This window comes from Crinia signifera, chromosome 9 (genome assembly GCF_055691185.1).
Source record: "Crinia signifera chromosome 9, ASM5569118v1, whole genome shotgun sequence".
In the NCBI taxonomy this organism is placed as follows: domain Eukaryota; kingdom Metazoa; phylum Chordata; class Amphibia; order Anura; family Myobatrachidae; genus Crinia; species Crinia signifera.
The window spans coordinates 49,547,635-49,567,316 of NC_139225.1; the positions used below are offsets into that span (position 1 = coordinate 49,547,635).

Consider the following 19,682-nt stretch of genomic DNA (forward strand, 5'->3'; position numbering starts at 1 on the left):
ACGAATATAACAGCTAGATACCTTTTCTGTGAAAGTATCCCTACATATGGGACTAGAACCTCCTGCGATCCTTTTTTCCAATTCTTATTATACAACTACCAGCACGTCATGCAAACGGAATCCTCAAAGGGTTTAAAATACAGAAAACTGTATAGAGCGCTTATCAGGGCTGTATATCTCAAAGTGAGCAGCTGCAAGAGGGATTAGTCAGGTCCCTTAAAGAGTACAAGAACAAAAAGAAATATGCAGCGCTCTTTTAATGATGCAATCAAACTGATAATACAAAACACATTTATTGCTAAAAATCACAAAATAATATATAAGGATAAAATTTATATCATAAAAACTGTACAGATAGAAGTATCAAGAATGGGTTAAAGTGCAATGAAATTATGGCATATCAGACAGGTCCTTAGAACAGCACCAACGCGTTTCGCTGTCACTCTAGGGACAGCTTTTTCAAGGTCGTCTAGAGTGACAGCGAAACGCGTTGGTGCTGTTCTAAGGACCTGTCTGAGATTTGAAAACCAGCTCCCTGCTTATTTATCTGGACTTGGCTTATTTTCCCCACATTGGGAATTGACTTTCCAGGCACTGTTGCACTTTATTGAGAGGATCCCTATACCACTCTGACTCCACATTTGGGATACCCTCACAAACATAAGGGGACACCCTATTGGAGTACCCATCCCTAAACAAGTACAGCCGCAATCTAGAGAGGATCCCCTTACACCATATAGTCCTCTCAAGGACTAGGATACCTCCAGCAGCAGATTGGGATTACAAATTATTGGACTCCATACAGTTTACTCTCCACTTGTGCCGGAACTTTGAGAGACCAGAGCAGGTTATATCCCACTATTATTTCTCTTGACAGGTCCATATGCCATAATTTCATTGCACTTTAACCCATTCTTGATACTTCTATCTGTACAGTTTTTATGATATAAATTTTATCCTTATATATTATTTTGTGATTTTTAGCAATAAATGTGTTTTGTATTATTAGTTTGATTGCATCATTAAAAGAGCGCTGCATATTTCTTTTTGTTCTTATCCTCAAAGGGTTTACCTAGTCCCAACAACCAGTTACAAATTCTCGAGCTCTATACATTCCAAATACCGATCTGTCCTGCCATGCTGACTAATACAGTCCTAATATGCCTGAGCTAAGGGTTATCCATACAACCAAACAATAGCAGATCCATTTCAATTAATGAATACTCACCTCATCACAACCCATTATTATAGGTCACTAATCCCCCAACCTTAGCACATCCTAGTACCCACGCAATAGATGCACATCTTGAAAACACAGAAACCAATCGTCAATAGTCACAATCCTCTTTTAATAGCAAATATTGGTATCACTCAACCCGACACCATTAAATTCTAAAAGAATGGAATCATACATCACTACAGCAAGGCAGAGATCACATACCCCTTTAGGTATTCATCATCACGTGTGCATACGTTTTACATTTTTTTTCCCACCGTTTATTCTATTGTTCATCACCACTCACGTTATTAAACCCCTCATCCTTCCTCCCAATTATTATTTTATAATATTTCTTAATAATCATCAATGCATCATCACTTTCATTAGCATTCTCTTTATTCTCACACCCATTCTCACATTAGTGAATATACACCAAACACACAGACAGAAGGACGCCGGACCACAAAATACTAAAACACAGAAACATATGCAACATATGTCGCATGAAAAATACAGAGTCGGGGGCCCGTCCTAAACAAGCATGATACATCACTAGAATACTTCAAGACACAATTATAACATGGTACTTATAACCGCATTACTCATATACAATGGCATATGATCACCAATGTAATGGAATAAACTACAGATGCATAAGTAAAAGCATTAAAAGGTGTTTATCGGCAATTAAACAGGGCATATTAAATGTATACACATCACAGGGCCCGAGCAGGATCATACAGATTACCGGGCCAACATATGCCCGATACTTCCATTGGCTGAGGATTACGGGACCAGTCATGTGACTGTCAGTCTCGATCATATGTAAAACGCAATGACGTCAATACTAACACCGCGCATACCCGCCGAAGTTAAGGGTGGAAGTAGTCTACACCGGTGGGACCAGACATCCAGCCCCATGATTGGCGCTCCCGGGTCACATGACCCGAATGGACACAGCGATAGGCTGAACTGTCGTTGCATTGTCCGACTGGACTTGTAGCGCCTGATGTTCCAGGAGGGAGTGAGCCTCCAGAAGAGCATAGTAGACAGCTCTCAGCTCCAAGTTGTTTATGTGGAGCTGTGTTTCCAGGGGTGACCACCGTCCCTGGAACCGCATCCCCTGGGTTACTGCCCCCCAGCCTTGTAGGTTGGCATCTGTAGTTAGTAGGATCCAGTCCTGGATCCCGAATCGTCTCTCCGCAAGGAGAATTGGCGTATGTAGCCACCATTGCAGGGACTGTCTTGCCTTTACAGAAAAGCAAATCAACCTGTGCATGTGGATGTGTGAGCCCGACCACTTGCTCAACAGGTCCCACTTGAATATTCTCGAGTGGAATCTCCCGAACTGAAGAGCCTCGAATCAGGCCATCATAGGTCCCATCAGCCTGATGCAGAGGTACACCGAGACTCTCTCCGGGGCCAGCACCTCCAGTAGCAGCTGTTGTATTGCAGCAACTTTCTCCAATGGGAGAAACACTCTTCTTTCCACTGTGTCCAAAACCATCCCCAAGAACTGGAGACATCCTATGGCCCCCAGTAACTCAGACACTGACTCCACTTTCAGTAGCAGGTCATCCAAGTATGGGATAATGTTTATCCCCTGAGTCCTTAACAGGGACATCAGCTCTGCCATTACTTTGGTAAAGACTTGTGGGGCCGTCGAGAGTTTAAACGGTAGAGCTTGGAACTGGAACTGTTCTTCCAGGATTGCAAATCTCAGGAAGGCCTGGTGTGGAGCCCACACCGGTATGTGAAGGTATGCGTCCTTCACATCGATGGAGGCTAGGTATTCTCCTTCTTCCAGTCCTGCAATAACTGCCCTCAGAGATTCCATTTGGAATTTGAAAACCCTCAGATAGGGGTTCAGGGATTTTAGATTTAAGATGGGTGGAACTGACCCATCTGGTTTTGGAACCACAAATAGGTTTGAAAAGTAACCCTTGTTCCTTTCCGAAGGGGGTACTGGTATAATTACCTGTGCTAGCACCAACTTCTGTACAGTGTGTCTGAGAACACTGCGATCCTCCGCTTCTGCTGGGAGTCCCGACCTGAAGTATCTTTCAAGGGGCGGTCTTTCAAACTCCAGCTTGTAACCGTGTAAAATAATACCCCTGACCTAAGGGTCGAGGGAGGATGCATCCTACACGTGGCTGAAATACTTCAGCCTTGCCCCCACTGCGAGAATATCCCAAGGTGGGAGGAGCCCGTCATGCGGCAGGCTTAGGGGCAGTTGCGCCTGTGCTACTGTCTCCTGTAGCAGCAGCTGTTGCCTTTCTGGGCTAACCCCTAGCGCCACTATTGGCGTTGGAGCCCCCTCTGGCCTTGGGCCTGAATTTGGAGGTCTGAAAGGACTGCTGTGAACTCCCTATAAGGGGGCATCTCACCGGAGTGGAGGCTGACGGGAGGAAGGTGAACTTACCAGCTGTAGCTTTAGATATTAAATCATCCAACTGACTCCCAAAAAGCCTGTCCCCGGAGAAGGGGAGGCTTTCCACGCTGCGTTTGGAGTCTGCATCAGCGACCCACAGGGCACTGCGGGCCGACACAGCCATGGCCGAGTTAAAGGCATTAATGGCTCCTAACTCCTTTTGTGCTTCACACAACATTTTTGTCGTGTCCTGGATGTGACGTAGCTTTTCAGCCACAGTAGGTACATCCATGTCACCCAGCAGGCCTTCTTGTATCTGGCCTGCCCACATAAAGATAGCTTTAGCCATCCAGCAACTAGCAAGCACCAGGCGTTGGGAAGCCCCACTGGCTGTATACATAGCCTTTACCGTGCCATCTAGTTTCCTATCGACCGCATCTTTTAAAGGTCGAAGTACCTGGGACTGGGAGTACAACCTTTTTTGAAAGGCGGGACACCGAAGCATCCACTACAGGGGTTTCCTCCCACACCTTCCTGCCTGTAGGGTCAAAAGGGAAGGCAGACTTAAAACGCTTGGATAATGAGAAGCGTTTCTCTGGAGTTTTCAGGAAAGACAATATCTTGCCTTCTATGGGACACAAACAATGGGTCCCCTTCAGCAGGTGTTTCTAAAGGCAAATCTAGTACCTCTCTTATAGCTAGTATCAAATTTTCAGTGCCCTGTATGCAAGTTTGGGACACCTGTGAAATCAACCACATCATCTGCGTCGCCATCATCCATATCAGAGTCAGGTGCAATGGCATCGAGTGCCCTTTTACGAGACACCCCTGGCATAGGTTTTAGAATATCCACCCTTGCTGAGAGCACTTTTAAATCCTGCTGTACCTGCTTAGTTTGCAAAGTATTAGTTGCCAGCTGTGACGATACATTCTCCAGTATGGCTTTCATGCCAGTGGCCCATGAGGGTTCCTGGGAATCAGCCTGAGAACCACCATTGAGCTGCGGAGACATGTTACTGAGCTGTGGTGACATACATTGCTCACATGCAACCTGTGATGTATAGCTTGGAGCAAACTTGTTGCTGCAAATCATCAAGTTATTTTTCTCACCATGCTGGAGAAAATAACACCCCCTTAAACACACTGCAATCACACTGAGCACACACAGAGTGAATGTACAGTAATAGATACTATGTGCAGATGATCACATACAGATATAACAGTGTGTAAAATGCTTAACTAGCAGTGGGGGAACTCAGAGGGATATGGGGGACACCAGCACCCTGTAACCTGTGCTACCGATTAGATAGACCATCCTCAATGTACAGACACCAATATATGAATACTGTGTACTGCTATAAGCGGCTGTATTGCACACTTAAAGCGCTATCAAGAGCTATACTTGCTGTCTCTGCTGACTGATCTCTCCTTCCCAAGGCTGCGCTGAGAAATTATCTCTGCTCTGCTGTAATGGCGCCCACAGCATAAGAAGCAGGAAGCAGTGTACAGGCGCGCTCTGAGCTAAGCCCCACCCCTTGTAATGGCGCCAGGGCTATACTAATATTTATACTGGCGCCTGGGAACCTTTCAATAAGGATTACCCACATAGCGGTATATGCCCTGGTGGTCAGCTGCGCGTGATCCCCGTGCTGGGCCACCGCGCCGCAATCCCCATTATGCCGCACATAAAACCTGTGCTTGCTGCAGCACAATGCCTGCGGTAACAGCACCCTCTCAGGTCGGTGGACCTGCAGCAGGGATCACTTCAGTTCCTTGAAAGGCCTGCAACTGTCCCTTCCCCCGGCTTCCCTCATTGCAGGGAAGCTGTTAAGCCCAAACAGCAACCCGAAAATAATAAACTAAAGTAAATTGAAGAAAAAACTCTCTGGAGCTCCAGGAGTGTGCATCCTCTCCTAAGGGCACATTTTCGAAAACTGGCTAGTAAGGGGAAGTAGAGTGGAGGAGCCAGCACACCCTGGTTAAAGAAAAGTTATGTGCCTGTCTCCAGTCGGATACCCTCTATTCCCCAAGGTTATAAGACCTCAGTACCCCATATGAACGATAGTGAAAAGTAACCTGTCTAACTCAAGGATGAGGGATGAAATCCCTATGTATTGGCTGCCATGGAGATCGTAGAGGAAAGATACGTTTGCATGGAGAACTCTATGACCTAAAGCTTGATATGCTCTAGGGCAAGGGTCCTCAAACTATTTTGTTCTGGGACCCCATCAGACAATAAAATAATGACAGGACCCCAGAAAGTTACTGCAGAAGGTCATCACATCACGTGTAGTCAGCAGGCAGCACATACATGGCAGCATTGTGGAGGCACAAAATGATGGGAGGAGTCCGACATAACAGACAATTCAGCAGATTATTCAGACACTTTGGGGGTATTCAAATGTTGGTCTGTTAGTTTGTTATTCAATTCTTCCCAGTCTTTTAAAAGTTGACAGTTTATTGAACATCTTTTAGTGGGGGGGGGGGCGCGCCTGGGCCCACTGACGTCACTAAAGTGGGCCCCGTCGAAGATGCCGTCACTACAGGGGCAAAGGTGCCGTGATGCCGGGGAAGCACCATGCATCGCCGTCTAAGGCGGCGCTGGGCTTCCCCGTGCAAGCAGTTTTTTTCATTTTTGTGTGGGTTTGTGTGACAGTCTCTGTGCATGATCCATTCGCTAGAAGTGCAGCTACTGCATATATGCTTCTGGGCAAGTGCGGGAGGTCCCAGCGAGGTTGGCAGTGCAGGAGTTGCTGGCATTGCAGGAGTGCCATCTGTGTCGCCAACACAGGGTGTTACCAGCTGTGTCAGCAGTGCACAAGGTTCCAGTGGTGTCAGCAGTATGGGTGTGCCGACAGGGGCCTGATCTTTATGCCGGCAGTCTTACTAAGGGTTGCCAGAGGGTGGGCTTTGGGGGAGTTTGCTGCAGTGCTATATATAGCTGTAAGCACCTTTTGGTACTTGTTTCCTAGCACGGCACCCCGATTTTGATCGAAGTACATCTTATACAAATCGCATCGCATGCAATAAAGCGGTATGCGATGTGATTTTTAATTGTACAAGCACCCTGATGGGCGCTTTCAATGTTAAATGCACCCCCATTGGCATCGCCACCCCCACTATCAATGGCAACCCGAAGCGTGGCGAGCGTAATTGTACAAGCACCCTGATGGGTGCTTTCAATGTTAAATGCACCCCCATTGTCAACGCCACCCCCACTATCAACGTCAACCCAAAGCGTGGCGAGCGCAGCGGTACGCGTCCTCCGACCTTTTCATACCCCAACTATCCACGTCGGCGTGGAGTTAATTTTAGATAGTGTGGCGAGCGCAGCGAGCCCTAAGTGTGGCGAGCGCAGAGAGCACCACGAGGGGACACTGATTACTTTACATGTATTCCGCGTCCGCTCGCCACGCTTCGGGCTCGTATTCCGCACGCACTCGCCACGCTTCAGACTCGGTGGCTTGCTGCGGTTGCCACACTATCTAGAATCAACTCCACACCGACGTGGATAGTGGGGGTATGAAAAGGTCAGAGGACGCGTACCGCTGCGCACGCTTCGGGTTGACGTTGATAGCGGGGGTGGCGTTGACAATGGGGGTGCATTTAACATTGTAAGCACCCATCAGGGTGCCTGTACAATTGAAAATCGCATCGCATGCCATTTACTGGAATGCAATGCTATGCGATATTTCATTGTACAAGCACTCCTGTTACTTTAACATGAATATCGCATCGCACACCACTTAGTATTGTATGCGATGGGCGCTGTCCTAGGAAACAAGTACCCACCTTTTTATAGCCTATTTGGCACCCAGTGTCACTAGCTAAAAATGCCCCCCATAAACCGCTAAAAAGTATGTGCATGCTCCATGAAGGGGGTGTGGCCTAGCAGTAAGGGGAGGCAATAGTGCAGGTGCCAGGCCTATGGGATGAGTAAAGATACTACACGGGCAAACGTGGAAGGCATGCAGTGAAAATTTACACTATAATGCAGATGACACATTGGGGGAAATTTACTAAAGGAAATTTGTAAAAAATAGGTGTATTTGTATCCAGAAATACACTTACTTTTCACATTTACTATATCGAAAATACGGCAATTCGTATTCGTATTGATGTGCTATCAATACGAATTGCCGTATTTTCGGGATAGTAAATGTCAAAAATAAGTATATTTCTGGATACAAATACACCTATTTTTTACAAAATTTCCTTTAGTAAATTTCCCCCATTGGGAGAAATTTACTAAAGGAAATTTGTAAAAAATAGGTCTATTTGTATTTAGAAATACACTTATTTTTGACATTTACTATCCCGAAAATACGGCAATTCGTATTCATATTGATGTGCTATCAATACGAATAGCCGTATTTTCGGGATAGTAAATGTCAAAAATAAGTGTATTTCTAAATACAAATACACCTATTTTTTTTACAAATTTCCTTTAGTAAATTTCCCCTATTATGCCACACACCGTAATGCCAATTACACATTATGCCACTAGCCGTAATGCATAGTACATATTATACCACTCACACACATAGCATAGCTTATTACATATTGTGCCACATAAGTGCCACTTACTCGTTGCCAGGGGATTGCATAGTCCTTGCCACGCAGGGTTTACAAACTAATTTCCATGGGGGGGAAGGGGGTTACATGCTTGTTGCCATGGGGGATTTGATGCTGGTTGCCACAGACGCCCCTGACACCGCCTTTGACAACCATAAAGCCCTGCACCCACACTATAATGACCTGAAAAATGAATAAACGATGGTCTCTAAGTTTCTCCATCAATGGTAATTGAACCCGGCTATCACTCTGCCACTGACTCGCAATGGCTGCGGCTGTCAGTGCGAGCAGGAATTATACACATCACAGACTAGGGATGGCCATCGTTGCCAATTCTGCAACTGGCCATCGATAGTGCTAAACTATGCAATGGATGACCATCAATATTTTTACATATCGGCCCGTGGGCCAATCAAAACAGGGGGGGGGGGCAGTTTTGCTGTTCCATCAATGGAGGGAAACCATTGATGGTCAATGGCCATCCCTACCTAAGCCTGTCAGCTCTGTGGGCGGTGAAGAGACAGCTACAAGAACTGGAGCTTCGGCTTGTTCAGTGCAGTGTGTCCATGTCAGCAGCGATTGTGCGTGGAATTTATAATCCAGTACTTGTTTCCTAGGACGGCGCCCGTCGTAGGTAATCGCATACCTTAACTTAAGGTATGTGATGGACGCGACCGACGCGATTTTAGGGATATTTTTAGCCTTTTACCCGACAATGAAAAAATCGCGTCCATAGCATGCCTTAAGTTAAGGCATGCAATGCGACCGATGCGATGGACGCGATTTTACATAGGGAACAATGTTAAATGGGCCAATGGACCCGATTTTTCATTGTATACCCACCCTTATGGGTATTTTACATGACAAATGCCCCCCCCCCCCATTGTTAACGCCACCCCACGATGAACGCCAACCCAAAGCGTGGCAAGCGCAGCGAGCCTGGGAGGGGCGGCGGTACGCGGCCTCCGACCTTTTCACACCCCCACTATCCACATCGGCGTGGAGTTGATCTTATATAGTGTGGCGAGCGCAGCTCACCACCGAGCCCTGCGTGGGGACGCATAATATCTGTGAAGTAATGCGCGTCCGCTCACCACGCTTCGGGCTCGGTGGCTCGCTGCGCTCGCCACACTATATAAATTCAACTCCACGCCGACGTGGATAGTGGGGGGTATGAAAAGGTCATAGGACGCATAGCGCTGCGCTCGCCACGATTCGGGTTGGCGTTCATCATGGGGTGGCGTTAACAATAGGGGGGCATTTGACCCATCAGGGCTGGGAAACCATAAAAATTGGGGTCTGGGGGGCATTTAACATTGGGGCCAATGTAAAAATCGGGTCTCAGGTTCCAATGTAAAAATCGCGTTGATCGCATTGCATGCGATTTGGTTGCATGAGATGGACGCAATTTTTTTTGGGGTCCCGATGGATACAATTTTTATTGCTGGCGCCGTGCTAGGAAACAAGTACCAATAATCCTTTTACGTGCCTGTCTCCTCTGCCCCCACAATAATAGTACCAGTCCCTTCACAATCGCTGCTGACAGCCTGACACAGCCGCGGACACTGCAGTGAACAAGCCGCAGCTCTGTCTGGTTCCCATGGCTGATTTAGGTGATAGGCTGAGGGAATGGAGGGGAGGACAGCAGAGAAACAACCAGCATGGACGGGACCGGAGGAGCAGCTGAGCAGAAAAGATGGAGGTGACAGCGGGCACGAGCGGGATGGAAAGGTCATTCTAAACATGACCTTCATAACATCACCTCCACCCCCTATTTAGGCGCCCAAATGAAAATAGTGTCTTAACATATAAATACCGGTCACGGCAATTTGTTAATAAGGCACGATTGCCATGATTTTAAAAGCGCTTTACAAATAGACGCCCAAAGACTAACATTTGAATACCCCCCTTTGAATCACTGACTGAGATTAGAAAACTCATTAGCCTGATGGTTGGCAACATGGAGTCCTGACCCCATGCTGAGAAGGTCGGGACCCACAGTTTGAGAACCGCTGCTCTAGGGAATAGGAATGCCACTTAGTGATACAGAGGTTTCCCTGTACTTAATGAACAAGCACTGAGCTCTTGCACTGGCTATGGTTCCAAAAATACTATCAGAAAAAGATGTAGGATGTAAATCAGCACCAGGCTCCACTAGTCTGTAAAGCAATGCCGCAGGACACAGGGGACAAACTTAGTGGTCCCTGGGGTAGAGGGGCCCGCCCCCAATAAAGAGATACCCAAAAGCCAGGGCTGAAATGGGAGCTATGCCTGTCACCCCTAGATAGTGGGTTCATAGCATTAAGTGTAAAATTAAGTATTAGAATAGTGTCTTTTCTGTGGAACTACAGGTCCCACATGCTGGTACTTGGAGAACCATTAGCATGTGGGGCATTAAAGGCCCGCTGGTAACTGCAGTTCCAACTGTAAACCAATTTAAAAAAAAAATAATAATAATAAAATAAAAAAGGTACACGCACACCGTGAAAGTTTTATTTCGCATACAATCACACTTGCGTACCCACATCCAACCTAGCCCTTCAGTCCTACAAGGTAGCTGTAAAAATTAAATTAAACACTCACCTAAACCAGTGCATATCAGGCCACTTCATTCCATTTAGCCATCTCATGGGCAGGGCCGCCGAGAGGGAGGGGGGGGGAGGGTACAATTTACTTGGGCCCGGGCACGTCAGGGGGGCCCGGGTCTGAGCTCACCCACACTTTTTTTTTTTTTTTTTTTATTCGGACGGCAGCCAGGTGTGCGTGTGTCTGGGGCGGCCGGGAGAAGGTGGATGGGCTGTGTAGCGGCTCCCTTCCTACATCCGTACCCAGGCACAGCTTCCTGCAGCGGGGAACTGACTGACAGTGCCTAGGTGTGTGTCTGTGACAAGCGAGTCACACGCAGCCAGTCCAGTCCACCACTGCGGAGTCTGCAGGAAAGCTGTGGGCTGTAGCCGGGGGAAGGGGACAGACATAGGGAGGGAGGGGCAGCTCAGGGAGGCTATGAGGAGGGGGGGGGGGGGAATGGCGGCAGATTTAAAGGTTAACCAGAGCCCATCGTACCCGGCCACAGTAGTCGTCCCCCACCCCCTCCATCAGTTCGGGTGTGCAGTGCTGTGTCACATGCCATGATGCCACTGAAGGAGGAACTGGACTAGGCATTGCAGCAGATGGAGGCTAGGCTGACTGACAGAGCTCATGGTGGGCGGAGCTGAAGGAGCAGTACATCGTTCTACTGATACTCAGAGGCTGCCTGTGATGACTCCGAGAGAGACTGGACTGAGTCTGACTGAAGAGGTCTTCATCAGAGGAGAGGTGAGGAGAGGGGACTAACCTGCAGGGAATACTTACATAAGTAAGAGATGTTGTCACTGACAGAAGGGGGGCCACTGATGCTTCTGGTGATCATGGCTGCAGCCTGATTCTTACTCACAGGCAGATGCCTGCCTGTACAAGTGTGGAAGAAGCAGTTTGGGGCTGGGATCATCAGCACCAGTGGGCCTCTCTGTGGGGGGCATGGGGGTTATGTGCCCCCTCCTGGGGAACGGACTCGTAGGAAGCTGGCTGAGCTACCTGGCTGGGCTACCCAGTCAGCTGTGTCTGCTCCTCCCCCTTCTATGATTTAGCCCCTCCACCTCTGTCACCTCCCTCTCCCCATGTGTGCCTCTACAACCTCCCCTCCCCATGTGTGTCTATGTCACATTCTTCCCATGTGTGCCCCTTATACATCCCCTCCCCATGTAGCCCCAATTCCTTATTTATTGTTGTTCCCCTTTAACTTAACCCCATATGCACATTTAGGGGGGGGATGACATAGTTCGCACTTGCTCTGTGCGCAGGGTGACATAGCACACACCTGCTCTGGGTGCAAGGGGTACATGTTACCCATCTGGCTGCACTTACAGGACACCGCCTCTGCTTTTCTGTCTATGGAGTGTGTCAGCACTGGTCCCCTCACAGTGCACCAGGCTGTCATCCCCACTGCTGGAGTTGCCGCTGAATTGTGCTTATTATAAGGCTGTGTTCCCCACCACTGATCCCCTTACAAACCCTGCTGGAGCCCACCTGGTGCACCCGGCTATAATCCCATGCCACCTCTGGGGTCCTGCTGGATGATCATATGGGGTCCGCCCAGCTGCAATCCCCACTGCTGCACCACTGGACCCCCCTGGTAGGAAGGCTTGCACCATGCCTGTGTCCCCACCATCTCTGTTTCTGCATCCTCGCCATCTCTATCCCCGCTGTTTCTATCCCTGTGTCCCCATCATCTGTTTCTGCATCCTCGCCATCTCTATTCCTGCACCCCCGCCATCTGTCCCCACTGTTTCTATCCCTGTGTCCCCACCATCTCTGTTCCTGCCGTCTCTGTCCCCTCATCCCTGTCGTCTGTCTCTGAATCCCAACTGTTTCTGCATCCCCGCCATCTCTCCATGTGGCATAACGTGAATTTTGGCTCATGCTGTGTTTTTTGGCTTATTCTGTGAGTCAGTGTGAATTGTGTCTCATTCCGTGTGCATACTCTGAATTTCGACTCATTCCGTGTGAATTTAGGTTATTAGGTGTAGCATAATGTGTAAGGGGGTCTACTATTGTATTGAATAAGGGGTATATGAGGTGGCGCACTACACTTAAGGACATGCCCTCTTTTGAGTGGCCACACCCCTTTTCCATAGCGTGCGCCTTAAGCGCACGTATGACTATAGACTTCACTTCTCCATTCTGCTAAACATGATACCAAAACGATGTGGTCACACTCGCTCCAGCGGGGCCCCGGGAAGCTGTTTTATCGGGGCCCAGGATTTCTCTTGGCAGCCCTGCTCATGGGTTAAAAAAAAATTGCGCAACACATTTTACAATTTTTTAGATTACTACAGTGTCTGTGTGCCTCTTTCATTGGACTGAGATTTATTATTTGCGGGATATTATTATTATTATTATTATTATTAGGACATCCTCCAAAAACAATCAAAAATATTAATGAACACACATGTAAGAGGGAATTGAAGTAAGAATCAGATTTTGTATCTGCGTGAAACGGGTTTCTGTAATTTACTATATGTCTAGGACTATGGGGTTATTCCATTCCATTTGGTCGCATCTGCGCATGTGCAGATGTAGGGTGTGTGCACCCACGTCGAACTTTCGGTTTGCTGGTTGCACGCAGCCATGACAGCGTGCGGAGATGGGCGGGGGGCGCCGGGCTGCCCAATTACCATATGGGAACGCCCAGCGTTCCCAGGAGAACGCTGGGTGTTCTCATGGTAATGAGACAGTGATGCTGGTGCGGGGTGGTCCTTCGCCAGGCGGGGTTTGGTGGACTCGCAAGGCTGTGAATTAGCAGCCTTGCGAATCAACCAGAATAACCCCCTATATGCACCAAATCATTGTAATCACTGGCAAAAAGGAAATTTAAATTTTTCTTTCAGCACAATGCTGTTTGGGTGGAGCCTACCCCAGCGGGGCTTTTTTCCTTTGTGGCTGACCTGGGAAGGGTCTAAGGTGCTGGGGTTCTATTACATTGAGGGTCATTAGGTTGATATGGGTAAGGTCGACGCTTCTGAGCGTGTTATTGCAGATAAAATATATCGGACTGCCACACAAAAGGCTTTGGGCCTAGTCCCACAGAGGCCCTTTGGTTATGCTTACAGTAAATTCACTTTTTAAAAAAATCAGCAGCTTCTGTGCTTAACAAGGCTTAAAAAAAAAAGTTTGTCACAAGCCACGTATCAACCTGGGCTCAAATACACCAAGCCGACGCAGATGAGCAGGGGTGAAGTGTGTTTCAACAGAGATGCCACCACGAAGAGTATTAAAATAGCACTTTCGAGATTGCCAGATACTGGCTAGTTAGCGGAGACAAAACCGTGATCAAACAGATCCTTATGACAAGTCACAATAAAAGACTGCAGCACAGCCTATCAACAGGACTTATGCTTGGAGGTTCAGAATTTAAAATAAAAAAAAAATTGGGGCATTCAGGTTTGACACTGACATCTGTGTACATGTGCGCCAACATCCGATAGAGATAGATCTATAGATAGATGCACTGCCCATACACCCACACATGAACCAAAATCTTGCCTAGAGGTGCGTATAAACAGAACGATTATGTGGGGATTCCCGATCGATGGAAACGACTAATCATTAACTAGTAAGTACGTTTTATTTATATAGCGCACTTTCTCCAACAGATATGTACTAAATGTATTCTACTAAGGGACACGGACATGGGGAACATATTTACCGAGCTGTGCAGTACCCAGGCAGCCATTCAGTGGTGCCACAAGGCGATTGCACAGCCAGCTAGGTAGCAAGTAACAGTACAGATATATACTAGATGTACTGTAATGAGGGACACGGACATGGGGAGCATATAATTACTGAGCTGTGCAGCACCACATGGTGATTTCACAGCCAGCCAGCTATGCACAGAACCGCCGATCGTGAACAAAGGTCTATGACAGGCATGTCCAATCTATGGCCCTCCAGCTGCTGTGTAACTACACATTTTTTAGCAAATGCTACTTCTACCGAACAAAAAAGGTGAAATAAGATTTTACCAATGGAATTGTTACATCTTCATATGGCAATTTATCTTCTTTCCAAGCATCATCAACCAAATCTAAAATACGCCCGTCTCTTTGAATCTCACTATCCATTGAAGATCTAAAATAAACAGAAAAAGGAGACTTTACTATAGACTGCAAAAATTAACACGTTAATACAGTTTGTGTAATGTGCAATTGATGTATCAGTTATTAAAAAAAAAAAAAAAAAAAGTTTGTTGTAGTTTGTCTTAAAGTAGCAATTTATGTAATTCTGTGCAGTGATCGCACTCAGAGGAAAAAGTGGTGGGTCCCAGGGACCTCTCACTTTAAGAAGTTGGGGGTCTCACACACACACACACACACCACTGGTTTGGGGTCCCATCGCATATTATGCTTTTTAATCTCCCCATATAGTAAAAGACCACCTACATATGCAACATAGATAGGATGAAAAAGGGGATTATGTTTAAATAGCAGTTGGGGCAGTACAGGGGGCCAAGGGGGTTAGAAATACCAGGGTTGGGGAAGGGATAAGGTCAGATAGTAGCTGGGTCAGTGCTAGGGAGGTGGGGGCAAGGAGAGGGTTAGGAGCAGGCACTTCTGGGGGTAGGGAGAGGATGATAGTAGCAGCTGGGGCAGTACTTGGTGGGAAAGGAGGGGGAGAGTGGCAGGCAATGATTGGTTAGGGAAAGGATAAGGTTAAATAGTAGCTGTGGAGGGGAAGGCAAGGAACACTGGGACCACAACTTCAGAGAGATCAGGATGCAGATGCCAGAATATCGGCATTAATGATCTGGAAGTATGAAGTGCTGGCTAGCAAGCGGCCAGGAAAAGAAGGCTAGGTTTAGGCACCAGTGGGGGAACTTAGGGATAGGCGGCATGGAGAGATATGTTAGGTTTAAGCCCTTCCAAGGCAGGGTCAGGGTTAAGGGGCATACACACAGCAATTTCTGACCCATTTCTAAGCGATCTGACCAGAAATGGAGCACAGATCGCTCCATGTGTATGCCGCCCAGCAAGACTGATGCGTGGTCCCGCACGTTGACATCACCTGCAGGGAAACAGTGCATGCACTGTCTTTCCTGATAAGATCACAGGGCTTTTCCGATTAGCAAAGGCAAATCGCTGCTCCGCATGGATCCCTCAGAACACATTGCGGGTGCCTAGCTATGTGTGCTGAGCGATCTGTGTTGAAGCATGATGCTCAGCACCAACTCTTCCATTTATACCCCTTTCCCACGGCAGCCTTTACACCGTAATTTGCCATTTTTTTTAGGCTTTTTAAACGGGTACAGCTGCAGTGGGAATGCTCCAGGTTGCTGTACCCGTTTAAAAAAACTGTGTTTTATTAAACGGGTAAAAAAACAGTGTTTTACCCGCTTAAAAGCCGTTTTTTCGACAGTGGGAAAGGGGTAGCCCTTTTACCCGTTAACAAAAAAAACGGCATGGGGTCCCCCCCCACTGCCGTAACCAGCACCAGGCTGAAGGAGTCGGGGCTAGTATTACAAAAAAAAAAAAAATAATAATAATAAAAAAAAAAAAAAAAAAAAAAAAAAAAAAAATCAGGAAACCCGACAAATAGGGGTTCCCTGATTTTTTACAACCAGCCCCAGGCTCCAGGTCCGGAGCTGGTTCCCAAAATACGGGAGACAAAATGACTAGGGGTCCCCCGTATTTAAAGAGCCAGCCCCAGGCCAAACCAGCCAGCAGGGTAATGCCACAACCGGGGGACACTTATTATATAAGTTCCCGCGGCCAAAGCATTCATCCCTACTGACCAGTCAGCCTGGCCAGGGGGAGTGGGGACCCCCCCAATGAAGGGGTCCCCCCCCCCTCCAGGACTTACCTGACCATGCTGAAGCCTGGTGCTGTCCCCGATGCCCCTGTGCGGTGGGCATCGGGCTGATGGAATGGTGTAAAAAAAATAGAATAAAAACTATTGTCTTTTACTGTGGAACTATGAGTCCCAGCAAGCCTCCCCCGCAAGCTGGGACTTGGAGAACCACAAGTCCCAGCCTGCGGGGCATTAAAGGGCCCGCTGGAACTTGTAGTTCCACAGTAAAAGAAATAGTACAATAAACACACTGACACACGTGAAAAATAAAAGTTTAATACATCCACAGCCCATAAATACTGATACTTACCTATCTTGAGCCCGTAGGTAGCCCTGGTCCTGATCTGTGTCGGCGTCTGTATCCATGTCGGTGATGGCGTCCGGAGTCCGACGAAATCCATGTGGGAACCTATGGAAGGAAACCATACTCACCTGTCCCAGGGCGACGTAGTCCAGGTAAGGGGTCTTTGCAAAATAACAAACCGACACGCGAACCAAGCGAATGCCGCTATTGCCGTTTGTGTACATCGTGCGGCTTCGCCTCCCGAATGCCGCTATTGGCCGCCTTGTGCCCTAGCGGCTCCTGATTGGCCATTAGGCCGCAAGGCGGCCAATAGCGGCATTCGGGAGGCGAAGCCGCACGATGTACACAAACACTGTGCGGCTCTCAGCTGTTCGCTTGGTTCGCGTGTCGGTTTGTTATTTTGCAAAGACCCCTTCCCTGGACTACGTCGCCCTGGGACAAGTGAGTATGGTTTCCTTCCATAGGTTCCCACATGGATTTCGTCGGACTCCGGACGCCATCGCCGACAGGGATGCCGACATGGATACAGACGCCGACACAGACCAGGACATCAGGACCAGGGCTACCTACGGGCTCCAAATAGGGAAGTATCAGTATGTATGGGCTGTGGATGTATTAAACTTTTATTTTTCACGTGTGTCAGTGTGTTTATTGTACTATTTCTTTTACAGTGGAACTACAAGTTCCAGCGGGCCCTTTAATGTCCCGCAGGCTGGGACTTGTGTTTCTCCAAGTCCCAGCTTGCGGGGGAGGCTTGCTGGGACTCATAGTTCCACAGTAAAAGACAATAGCTTTTATTCAATTTTTTTACACCATTCCATCAGCCGGATGCCCTCCGCACAGGGGCATCGGGGACAGCACCAGTATTCAGCATGGTCAGGTAAGTCCTGGAGGGGGGGGGACCCCTTCATTAGGGGGGTCCCCACTCCCCCAGGGCCCCTGGCCAGGCTGACTGGTCAGAGAGTTAATGCTTTGGGGGACACTTATATAATAAGTGTCCCCCGGCTGTGGCATTACCCTGCTGGCTGGTTTGGCCTGGGGCTGGTTCTTAAAATACGGGGGACCCCTAGTCATTTTGTCCCCCGTATTTTGGGAACCAGCCCCGGACCTGGTTTTAAAAAAAAATCAGGGAACCCCTATTTGCCGGGTTTCTTGATTTTTTATTACCAGCCCGGCTCTTTCAGCCTGGTGCTGGTTACGGCAGTGGGGGGGACCCCACACCATTTTTTTTTTTTCAAATCCCCCCCCCCCCCCCCCCATCTTTACACTGCTTAAACGGGTTTTTAAACGAGTAAGTGTGAATGTGACAAAAACAGCTTTTAAACAGTAATTTACAGTTTAAAAGCTGCAGTGGGAAAGGGCCTTAATGGCACTTACCCGTTTAAAAAAAATGGGTCATTACCCGTGTAGGCAGTGGGAAAGCAGCATTAGGATCAGGCTGTGAGGAAGGCAGGGTTACATAGGTTGAAATTGATGGACTAACATCTTACTATATGACTTGTTCCAGATTTTCTGGGTGGTAGAGCCCACCAAGATCGCATTGCATATGCAATCCTATCCTATGCCTTGATGACAGAGGTTGGGAATTCCTGGTTTAGGTCCATGTTTTCATTAGGCACAGAGCAGCTATAATAAGAGGGCACTTCATTGCAAAATGAATGACAATGAGTAACCAATCTTGAAATACCAGAAAATGTATTTACACACTGAACGCATCTTAACTGGCACAAAAACAGGGATTACTAAATTACATTCCTACTGCACGCAATTGCCTATTCAATGTGGGATATCAATGGGTGACATAAGTACACGTTTTTAGTATTTGGTATGCTGCATGTTTGCATTGCAAATACTTTTTTTTCCTTCTTTGCTACTACTTTAATGTACTTTTTTTATTTATTATCTTAACTAGTACCATACGTACTAGTTAAGATAATAAATAAAAAAATGTACATTAAAGTAGTAGCAAAGGACAAAGTATTCGCAATGCAAACATGCAGCATACCAAATGCAACCATATAACAAATGCAGATATACCTGCTCAAAATGACGAACCACAAACTCATAATTAACGAATATAGCAGCATCGACACAATTCTTACCATGTACTTAAGCAGCAAGGTCACGTTCCTTACTGCAATATCATTGACATTAATAACTGCTTTTCACAAACGCCAAAGCTTAAAGTGATCGGGCTCAGCCTATTGACGTCACTATATCATGTGACCGCAACTTAAGGAGACGTCACCTTCAGGAGACGTCAGGTGACTGGGCTGATATCAACGTACCATGCGATAGCGTCGATCTCTGAGACGGAGTTGAAACTGGGCGGGATTTCTATTTGCTCTCACTCACTGTCAGAATACTGGCCTGGCGGGAGAATAACGCGTGTGTGTTGCCACCTATAAATTTATGAACTGGAGCTGTGTGTATATATAGATATATATATATATATATATATATATATATATATATATATATATATGTATGTATATATTATATATATATATACATATATGTGTATGTATACAGTGCTATTTTTCAGTTCCTGAACCTCTAATTAAATATGAACTGAAAATGTACTTTTCCATAAGATAAGTTTTATTTTAAAGTCACCTGTGAGTGCCTTTGTTTCTAAATACAATATATATATATATATATATATATATATATATATATATATATATATATATATATATACATACACATACATCTCTCTCTCCCTCTCTCTATTATATATGTTTTTTTTTTTTATTTAATTGATCCACCCCCAGACCTGGAGTTCCTGAACCTATTTTTTCAGAAAAATAGTACAGTATGTATATATATAT

General features: G+C 46.9%; 1 protein-coding gene across 2 annotated transcripts in view; it reads right to left on the reverse strand.

Moving 5' to 3' along the window:
- Positions 1 to 19,112, reverse strand: part of ANAPC13 (anaphase promoting complex subunit 13) — a 32,933-nt gene extending 13,821 nt beyond the window's left edge. Inside the window, exons 1-2 of one of the 2 annotated variants that reach the window (XM_083159046.1) lie at positions 18,954 to 19,112; positions 14,726 to 14,831 (exon numbers count right to left, since the gene is read on the reverse strand). In XM_083159046.1, the coding sequence (XP_083015172.1) occupies positions 14,726 to 14,824 (99 nt within the window). In that variant the 5' untranslated portion in view covers positions 14,825 to 14,831; positions 18,954 to 19,112. Of the gene's footprint in view, positions 1 to 14,725; positions 14,832 to 18,888 lie in introns of both variants that reach the window. The other variant, XM_083159045.1, reaches the window with a different exon arrangement.
- Between the last annotated feature and the right edge of the window lie 570 nt (positions 19,113 to 19,682).